General features: G+C 38.0%; 1 protein-coding gene across 1 annotated transcript in view; it reads left to right on the top strand.

Moving 5' to 3' along the window:
• LOC107084244 (Krueppel-like factor 7) overlaps positions 1-5,862 on the top strand; it is a 58,469-nt gene extending 52,607 nt beyond the window's left edge. The window contains exon 4 of the mRNA XM_015373990.1: positions 2,390-5,862. Coding sequence (XP_015229476.1) covers positions 2,390-2,441 — 52 coding nt within the window. The 3' untranslated portion in view covers positions 2,442-5,862. The remainder of the gene's footprint in view (positions 1-2,389) is intronic.
• Positions 5,863-10,052: the final 4,190 nt, after the last annotated feature.

A 10,052-nucleotide genomic window follows, 5' to 3' on the forward strand; every position in this document is an offset into this window, starting at 1 on the left:
CCCAGCAGATTTGGTGACATTTTCAGCAGACCCATAATAAATTTATGAAAGAACCAAATTTTATGACTGTTTTTTGTGACAAACATGTATGTGTTCCAATCACTCTATCACAGAAAAATAAGAGTTGTAGAACTTATTGAAGACTCAAGACAGCCATAACACTATGATTTTTTACAAGTGTATGTACACTTTTGACCACAACTGTATATACTTTTCCTCTGCAGTTCCTCATCGCTGGATTCGTTTCATTTTTATGTATGTTCCTCCCAAGGGTCTCGTTGTTTTGGTTTCTAATTTGCTAGGGGTGTAAATCACACCCATCTTGGCTATTCCATTCAGTATTAATTTCCTGACCCAACGATTCGATTATTTTCGATACTCAAGAATACATCATCTTCTCTCCTCTGCCACTTCTGTCTTGCCTACCTCTTCTTTCACCTCTGCTACCTCCGCCATGTCTTTCTTGCTTACTGTTTTCACGAGTGTGTGTGCAAATGGAAAGAGGGTAGTGGCTAAAGGAAGCGAGGTAGGAGGGCAAAATCTGTTTAGCGCCACCGCAGCACGGGAGTCAGAATTACGTCAGGGAGCAAATGGATAAAAATAGGCCGAAGGAAAAAAAAAACATGAATCGATACTGTTGCGGTCGTGTCAATGCAACGGATCGTCAGCTGTTGGATCGATGCATCGATACAAAACAATTATTATTTACACCCCTATAATTTACCTGCCTGTTTAGCATGGATTTACGCTTCTGTTGCCCTCAACTTCATCGTAAAACCTACATCTCTGCTCTTGTCTCTGCATTTGGGTCCTCTACAAACATCCACCAAAACTGACCCTATGGATGTGCTCGATTTTAGAGGCTGCATCCTCCACAGACCCGGTCTACCTGGACTGGGTCCTTTGAGGTTTATGAAAAGACTTTTTGCCATGGATTCAAACAGGTCTAGCCTTCTTGGGCTTTCACCACCCATACACTCTGTTGCCTTGCAACCATGAAAGTTGTCACACAAAGCAGGCAAAGAATGGATACCAAACATCCCACTACTGTCCTGGGCGCTAATAACATTTTAGCTTCAGCAGCAATACCATCATGGTGAATATCAGATTTTTAGTCCCCTCACTGCAGAGACATTGGAATATGTGCTTAAATGTCAGCAAAACCCATTTGCACAGGAAGAGATAAAACCTTTCAATGAACCAAAAATTCCTCGCCACATATTTGACTCTATAACCATTTAAAACCACTATTTTCATTCATTTCAAATGGAAATATTCACTTACTTGTATTATATTAAACTGCACCTACAATATTCATCACTGTTTTGCGCCATTTACCTTTTTCTCTGATCACAAAGCAGTCGGCTTGCTTGGTCTCGCAGTGAATAATGGGATACCTAATGCTATGTAGGCTACACCGGACCGTCCTTCAAACGGGCAAAAAGTAGGCTGCATTTGTTGGCTACATAACAGGGAGTCTTCCAATCCGAACAGGCCTTGGCGCAGTAAACGGCCAACAAATCTGTCCTTCCGAGGACACTGCCGCTGGATTCAAACTTAGCATGTGAATGTTTTTACATTACTTAAACTGAAGGGCCAATAGGAATGGGTAATACAGTTAACAATAAACAAACTAAAATTCAACCTAAAACTATTTCTTTCAAGTGTTTCTTGACACATCAATTATCAAAATACTTCATATCACTTACTACAAAGCCACCCGCTCTTTTGGAAGGCACTTCTCGTGGGAATGGAGGAGTTGTTTTCCATTACAAGCTCTCAGCGGAAACAAAGTTTACCCAGACATGCATATGAAAAACAAAAAAAGTAGGGAGTCTGATAAAAGCGACATGAATGTGTGTGTGGAAGCAGGCACAGAATGAGCCAGCTGAAAGCATTTATTATGTCAGTTTGTGGCGATCAGCTTGAAATCCTCATTTTCGCAAACATTTTTCAAAAACCCCTTGCTGATAACAAAAGACAAGAGCAATTTCATTTTCACCGCGCAGGGACGCCCCAGCAATTCCACAAGGCTGGTTTTTAGATGAGAGGCTCCGAGTCATCTAATTTAACTGTCGTTTTACAGCACATGTTTTGCATGCTGCTTTTTATTCCCCTCCACTCCCCCCACCATCACTGTTTCAACAGATCCATCTGCAGGCTCTCTAGTTATTCATGGCGCAGCTGAAGTCATTAGGAGTTCTGCTGAAAACGCTGATTATGAATTAGTTACACATATACTAATTGCGTGTGCATTAGCGGCTCAGCACTCACTAGCTAAAAGCAACGTTTAGCTCAGTCTACAAAACAAACTTCTTCCTCTTGCTTTGGTAACGAGCTAACAAGATGTTCTCTGTTGTTTTTTTTTCTTCTCTTTTTTCGGCTGCAGGTGCTTCTCCCGGTCGGATCACTTGGCGCTGCATATGAAGAGGCACATCTGAGGAGCCTAAGAGGTCAAAGGGAGTGGAAGGACTGGGAAGTGAACGAAAGAGATGGGGCTAATGACAGCTAAAAAAGAACAAAACGAAGATGGAGAGAGATGGATGATTGACACCAACACACCAAATTGAATCAGAGGGGGGATAAAGGGGGTAGGGCATCTGACCATATGCAGAATCCAACTTATCCACAGTGGCTTTTGTCATTCCAACCCCAAACCTTTTGGTCCAAACATACAGAATAATTTAACGCCATTTGGAAAACCATTTAATTCCTAGAAGATACAGCTCCCACTCTTTTTATGTGTCTTCTAGGGGAAGTTGGATGAATTGTGCTTATCATTGGCAGCTTTTTTGTCATGTCATGACATGTCCCTCATTGACAACCTTCCAAAACAGCTTTGTTCCGCAAGGCATTTGTACAGTCACGCTTTTTCAACATTTCTACTCTTCAGAAAAAAAATCTACGGATTTAGAGATGACCTAATTTCCAACAAAACCTGCCTTTATTTTGTCAAACCTGCCTCACCCTTTTGAATCACCTTTAGGTTTATCATCTGACCAAGTGGGCAAATTCCAAATGGATGCATTCGCAAATCTTTCTGCTCTGATAGCATTGAAGCATTGGCCTCAGTTTCTTTGGAGTCCCCAAAGACTTGACTTGTAAGCAGGATGGTGTTGCACCAATGAACGGTCCCGTTGTTGCACTGACTTTACCCCCAAGATCAACATCTACTGAAAGGAACGTATCTACTCTGGGAATGTCAGATGAAACTGAGCATCTCGAGAGATGTAGGCAGCTTTATAGGAGTGTTTCCTTCTCAAGATCTTATCGATTGTTGTCAAAAATGGTTGCACAATTGACTTTCAAATTTTTTGTAAAAAAAAAAATCAAAATAAAATGTTCCAGCGTTGAAATGAAACGCTCCCTTTTCATGTGCCACCTGAGCACAAGTTTAAGCAGCTTGCCCACTGCTATAGCACACCGAACACAAACAAGATCACCGTGTATTTAAAGGTTATATTGTTTCTAAGAAGATCCTGTTACTTGTTCGAAAAGAGACAATTTTGAATAGACACCTTGCGAAGAACTCACAGGAAATTGATGCAGCTAAAAAAAAGGAAAGAAAAGACGAATGCCTGAAATGATCTCTTTGGGCTTTGAGAGTGATTGGCACCAAACTAATCGCTGGACTGAGACAGTACTGCACAAAGCACACATTCCTGCAGAATTCTTCCAATTAAGCATCTCTCTGACTTGACTTCGAGTAACAAAAAAAAAGCATTGGACAGCTCTTTGAATCTGGACACATGTATAGCAAGAACATTTCTGCTGACTTCCTGACCAGCATGTATGTCAGAATTCTGATATTTTCCCCTACTAGACGGACTCTTAGGAAGGCACATTCAATCAATCAATTGAGTCCTGTCAGAGAAAAATCAATGTGAATGTATTTGTTACAATCCTGTCCATTTAACTAAACCCATGAAAACACTGGGGAATGGTGGGTAAGACCATATTACCATTTTTTCTTTTTCTTTTTCACAGTAGGGAAGAATAACTGGACTTGAGTAAAAAAAATGGCTGGTCACAGCTAGTAGCTTTTGATATTTTACTGGCTTTCTTGGACTAGCATGAGTGCTGATTTCCAGTGGGTGGCTCAAATGGGTTAGAAAAAGGTGGTTATGCTCAGTCAGCAATGATAACTGCCCCATCAGCTTATGTAACTGCAGCACAATGAAAGCCACATGCACAAGGGTACAAACATTCAATCCAGATAAAAATGGAATTTGCATTTATCTTGTGTAACCAGACCTACGTCATGATGACCAGAAACTACTCATCGATGTCTTAATTTCACAGATTGCATTTGAGATGAACAGCAAATTGCACACAAGCAGCTTGGGTATCAATTTGTCAGCAACTATTTTGCTACTTATCCCCAGAGTAAAATGTCTTCTTATGAGTTTTAAAGCTTCAGATTTAGGACTTGGTGCAGTACAGCTAGAATTTGGCTAAGGCTACATCTACATGAAGCTGGAGACATGATCTGCACAGCAAAGAATGGATTTAAAGATGGAACAAAAAACAATTAATAGATGTTATAATAAATATGCCAGTTTGCAGATTGTAACCTTAAAATAAAGTAAAAAAGAGCAAGGCAAAATAAAAAAAAACAATTCAACCAATTAGCCTTAGAGCTAACTTGAACATATTCCAGAGCTTTTAATTTAGCTAGGATCAAATCAGGGATAGTCGCGAGAGCCTGACCTAAAAATTGCTGGAATGATGTCATCACCTAATTTCCATATTTGGTTAATGCTTTGATCCAGTCATAGGAGAGAGAAAAAAAATCGGCAACACAGAAAATTATTAAAAACACTCTTAATACATTTAAAACGAAAACATTTGACTCTATAAAATAATAAAATATTCTACCTGAACCAAAACTATGGATGTCAATCTTTTTATGCTATGATATTAATTTAATAGGAGACACAATGAAGGAGGCTGTATATGAATTAAATGCTGATAGGGATCTATTTAAGTGCAATCATTTCAAAGGCATATTACATTAAATATGTTTAGAACAAGCTTGAGGGGGATCAAAGCAAGCTTTGTGCATTTGTGACTGATTTTCAATAGGAAAACAGCGGGAAGTAGGTCTCGTTTCATGTCAGTGCTTTGGAGAAGGGAGGGTCTCACAGCAGCTCTCACTGCCTGCTGAAGACAGTCAACTCAGAGCGATTGGTGCTTTTATTTTGTCGCTTCAGTCTTCAACAAAACAGCAACAAGTCCCTAGGTTTGTGGCCAGCCAAAACAAATAGTAGAAGTGTCTGAAAAGTCGCCAAGTTTAAAGACTCTGTCTTCAAAGCTACTTAGCAAGCTAGGTATTATAATGTATGCAATTGCCCTGACTAATTAGCATGCTTAAAGTAACAGCGACATTGTGATATCAATGATGGTTAACCATACATTTACTTTTATCTACAGTTCATTATTACCTTTTCATAAAGCTAGCATGCTAATAAATACCCACAGCTAATATGCATGAGAACTGTTTCTGGCCTAATGTCTGCAGGTTAATAGGTCACAGTAGTATCAGCAACCTAAGATACAGTTCATTAGCTCTGTTGAAGATTCTCAGTCATCCAGGTCATAGCCATTCCTAAAAAGTTAAAAAAAACAATCCACTGGACTTGGTTTCCAAGTTTGAAGACGTTTCGCTTTACATCAAGGCAGCTTTGTCAATTCACAGAGGCATGGCTAAACCAAGAAGAGCTACCTCCTCCAACAAGACTCTGCTGTGCACCTGCAGCTTAAGGACATGGGACACTCATTTGAGGACCAGAATGTTCACATTTTGGACAAAGAAGACAGGTGCTTTAAAAGGGGTGTGAAGGAAGCCATTTATCTTAAGACCTTAAGATCTTAAGACCAACCTTAAACAGAGAAGGTAGACTCACGTTTCAGCTCTCAAAAAAACTACAATGCAGCGATAGAGTTGATTCCTTCCCGCTATCATATCAACCACCCCATCCCCATGCAGGGGACAAAACAACTCGCCTGGACAGTCAAGCCAACAATTGCCCCTAACAACCCCCCTTTCCGAGGCATAAACCAGTATATGGTATTGCTGGCTAAAAATAACCCAAAAGGACTCCCCATTCCTAAGGGGCGGACATGTTCTTCTGTTTCAGTTTGCATGCTTTATAAGCCAAAACAAGTTTTTGGGCTTCTATATAAAGCTTCGAACTGAACACTAATTCATTTTGAATTGAGAAAGCTTCCTGGATGGGAAGTGAAACATTCAACCTTGGAAACCAAGTCCAGTGGATTATTTATAACTTTTTTGGAAAGTTTACTAGTGTCTTATAAGAAAAGCCATTATGCTGTTGACCACTGATAATTATTGATCTGCACTATTATATATTGGTACCAACGTCACCAACAACAGCAAAAAGTTCCTAGATTTGTCGCTAGTTGCTTTTTTTGGAAGGAAAATTGCAAGACGGGTCCAAAAAGTTGCTAAATATAGCCACAAAGTAGCTAAATTTTCATCAGTTGGTAGCCATAAGGTTATCCCAATGTTCAAAGTTTATCAAAAAGCTCAGTATTGTTATCTTCAAAATGCCGCGACTAACTGGCATCCTTAAAGTAACAGTAAATACGTAATTTTCATGATAGCTAACTTTAATTTTACCATTAGCCAAAGTGGATTATTACGTTATTAATAAAGCTAGCATGCTAATTACTCGCAGCTCAGGAGCATGACAGTTGTTACCAGCCTGTGTTTGCAGGTTAGTAGTAAACAAGAGTAGTATTAGCATACTAATATACAGTTCATTTTTGTTTTAACAGGAAAGCTAGCATGCTATTGACCACATGTAATTGGCGATCAGTGATTTCACGTTGTCAAATTCTCCAACAACACGATTTTAAAGTCACTATTTTTGCCATTAGTCTCTTTTTTTAATAGAAACGTTGCTAAAGCAATCACTAGCTAAGTACGGCATAACTTAATTTCCACAACCATAAAACTGAAAACATTTTACTCTGGAGATTCAGATTACCACAAAAGAGATCTTTATTTTTCTAAATAATTTAAATTTTAAAGGCCATCTGAGCTGCATTTTCTTGATCACATGTGCAAAACGATGACTAATCAAATAAAGCAAAAGTAAAAATGACAAAATTTGGTCGAAAAAACATTTGCTGTTGTGTAGTTTTCTCTGACTGCACATGAAATAGGTAACAAGGAACAGCAGTTTCTCCTTTTTTAAGGCGACTGCTTACTATTGATGGCAGCTCTATGTGTGTGTTTCAGTATTTAAGTTCGATACTGTTCTGTTGAATGAATCTGTGTGTTTTATGTAAGCTGGAGACTGTTCTACATCAATTGAAATCATTTGAGTGTTTTGGAATTTAATGGGTATATTTCGGTTGACTTACCCTTAAACTTTTCTAAATTAGCCAATCTTAAATGATAATCAGCCTCCTCTTGGAGTGCTGACAAACAAAATTATTCTCCAAGTGTTTGGAAAACTGGAACCTTGAAATGTGAATGTGTTTTCTGCATAAAAATAAAGAAAAAAAAATGTTTTTATGCTGTCTCTGAGGATGCGGTTACGTTCAGTGTCACCTTAATGAATGATTCAGTTCTCCCGTGCCTGTGTGTTATTCGTCTCTTTGTGTTTTGCACTCGTTTTTTTTTTTCTTTTGAGAAAAAAAAATCTAACTACATATCTGATGTTTTTTTTTTTTACATGTCCTACGATCTTACAACTATCCTCTCTATGATGATCACTAAGTCTGTACAGTAGCTTTTTTTTTTTTGCACAATTTCGACACACCGACGCAGATATTCTGCAACACTTCACAGATACATATAGAGGCACATTCTGCTCGTTTCTTGTTTGTTTTTTTGTTTTTTTGAGCCTGTTTTCCTTTTCATGTGAGGCTGCAGCTCTAGCTCTTTTAGAAAAATATGCTAGGGTTACATGCATTACTATGTGTGACACCACCTCCGTTTCCACAAGGTCTGAATTTTAAATCAAACGCACCTCCCCTTTTTCTACCAGCATACTCTCATCACTTTCCCTTCTCTTCCTTTTTTTTCCCAATACGAACCCTTTCTCCCTTGCTATTGTCCTTCTGTTTTTGTTTCTCTGTACAAAGTGTTTCAAATTTATCATTTGTATATTATGACGTATGGGTACGATAATGTTCTTTATTATGGAAAAATGAGAAAGATTTATTTTTGTTACTGGTTTGTTTCATAATTCCTTTTTTAAATTGGTATTGTAATATCTCTATGCAAGGAAACTGTTCGGTGAATCGTTTTTATTTAAGAATGTAATTATGTGTAATAAATGGTAGAAGCAGTTTGGCACAGAGTTATTCATGTTTTTTTTTCAGCCGGCCTGTCCCCTTCCAGCAACAATACCCACCTAATCACCCATCTCCATGCTGGATATTTCCTCCGATTTCTTATCGAGTCTCAATCACAGAGTCATTCAGTGTAATAACAAAGGGCGACCAAAGTGACGGGGGTTTTCTCAATGACCAGCAAAATTCTTTTTTTTTTAAGAGGTATTGCCACAGGTTTTCCGTGCTAAATATGAAAACCGACAAGTCTAAGGACGACAGGGACATTTAAAGTACGCCCTCCTGCTTCTGCTTAGCCCAGGAGAAATGTAAAGACCTGCTGAATTATCTCTCTTTTCGATCAAACGCAGGAAATAAGCCAGAATACCTTCAGTTTGCCTCGGTGCACACTCCATTCTCCGAGGGAGCTACAGCGTTTTAATTACATCTGTTACCAACCAAGGTGATGACTTATCCGCTATTCCTGCCTTTTGACCATGACTAACTGATAAAAAAGGGTAATCGAATAACTAATGGCTAATTAGGAAGTAATTACTCCCTGGTAAATGGCCCTATACAGTGTATTAATTCTCCTCGGGTCTGGCAGGGAGAAACTCCCATAAGGTTTTTTGTTTCATTTAATGCTCCCTAATTGAAATAGGCACCCTCATCAAGAAGCTTACATGTATCTGTCGAACTTAATGTACTTTTATGTGTAATTACTGAAAGGCTGCATATTATCTAGCTCACTACAACATCCGTGTCAGGCCCATTATAAAATAAGGAGCGACAGGGCCATTTTTCAGTAAAGGTCGTGCATCCTGTGACCGTTCTGAGAGCATCGTTCTTTTCCGGTGTGATGAAAACGAGCAATTAGATTTCACAGAGGAGCTAAATAGTTTGATGTGACGTTTAAGAGTATTTATGCGAAATGGATCTGGGAAGAAAATGGTTACCTGGAACAGTTTTTTTATTCTCTTTTTTTTTAATCTGATTTCTGCATCACTAATAGGGAAATACAGTGGCTGAGGGGTGCAAGCATTTGTTTCATTTTAAATAGATTTCCACACTGTCCATACATAAATTAGTACAAACAGTAGTGCCTGGTAAAAATATTTGAATCTGGCTGTATATTTTGGATATTATTACATTAAAAATAATTTTTTTTAATATAATTGATAAAATAATTTTATATTTCAATAAACTTAGGATAATTCTTAGTGTTATGCTTTGTAGATGATGCCACTAAAAAGAAAATATACATAAGGAGCTATTTTATCAGTCAGACAGTATTATACTGTAGGATGAAATAAATAATATATAATATTAAAAACATACTTGTATAATAGTAACATTATATGATTAAAGGAAACACAGATATCAAGTAATACTGATGCAGGCAGCTTGAAGGTGAAGCAGCTGGACCTTCAGTGCTTCAGGTGATGTTTAAATGATTTTTATTACAAGTGAAGGAACATTTTTTTATTAATATACAATATAAATCTAAATTTCTATTTGATATTGCTAAATGTAGGGAACTGAAACACTTAGTGGTGATGTTGCAGAACAGGTAGAGAGAGAAGTGGCTTCAGCTGAGAGTTTAATTTAGTTCAGTATGAGTAACTGAATTTTCTCTCTCTTTTTTGATTTCACATGAATTTTTTATAGTTTGCTTGATTAACATGTTTGTTTGGTTGGCTGTTAACTGTTATCTCCACTTCAGATGTATTACGTAAGAAATGTGT

This window comes from Cyprinodon variegatus, unplaced genomic scaffold (assembly GCF_000732505.1).
Source record: "Cyprinodon variegatus isolate N-32 unplaced genomic scaffold, C_variegatus-1.0 Scaffold95, whole genome shotgun sequence".
NCBI lineage: Eukaryota > Metazoa > Chordata > Actinopteri > Cyprinodontiformes > Cyprinodontidae > Cyprinodon > Cyprinodon variegatus.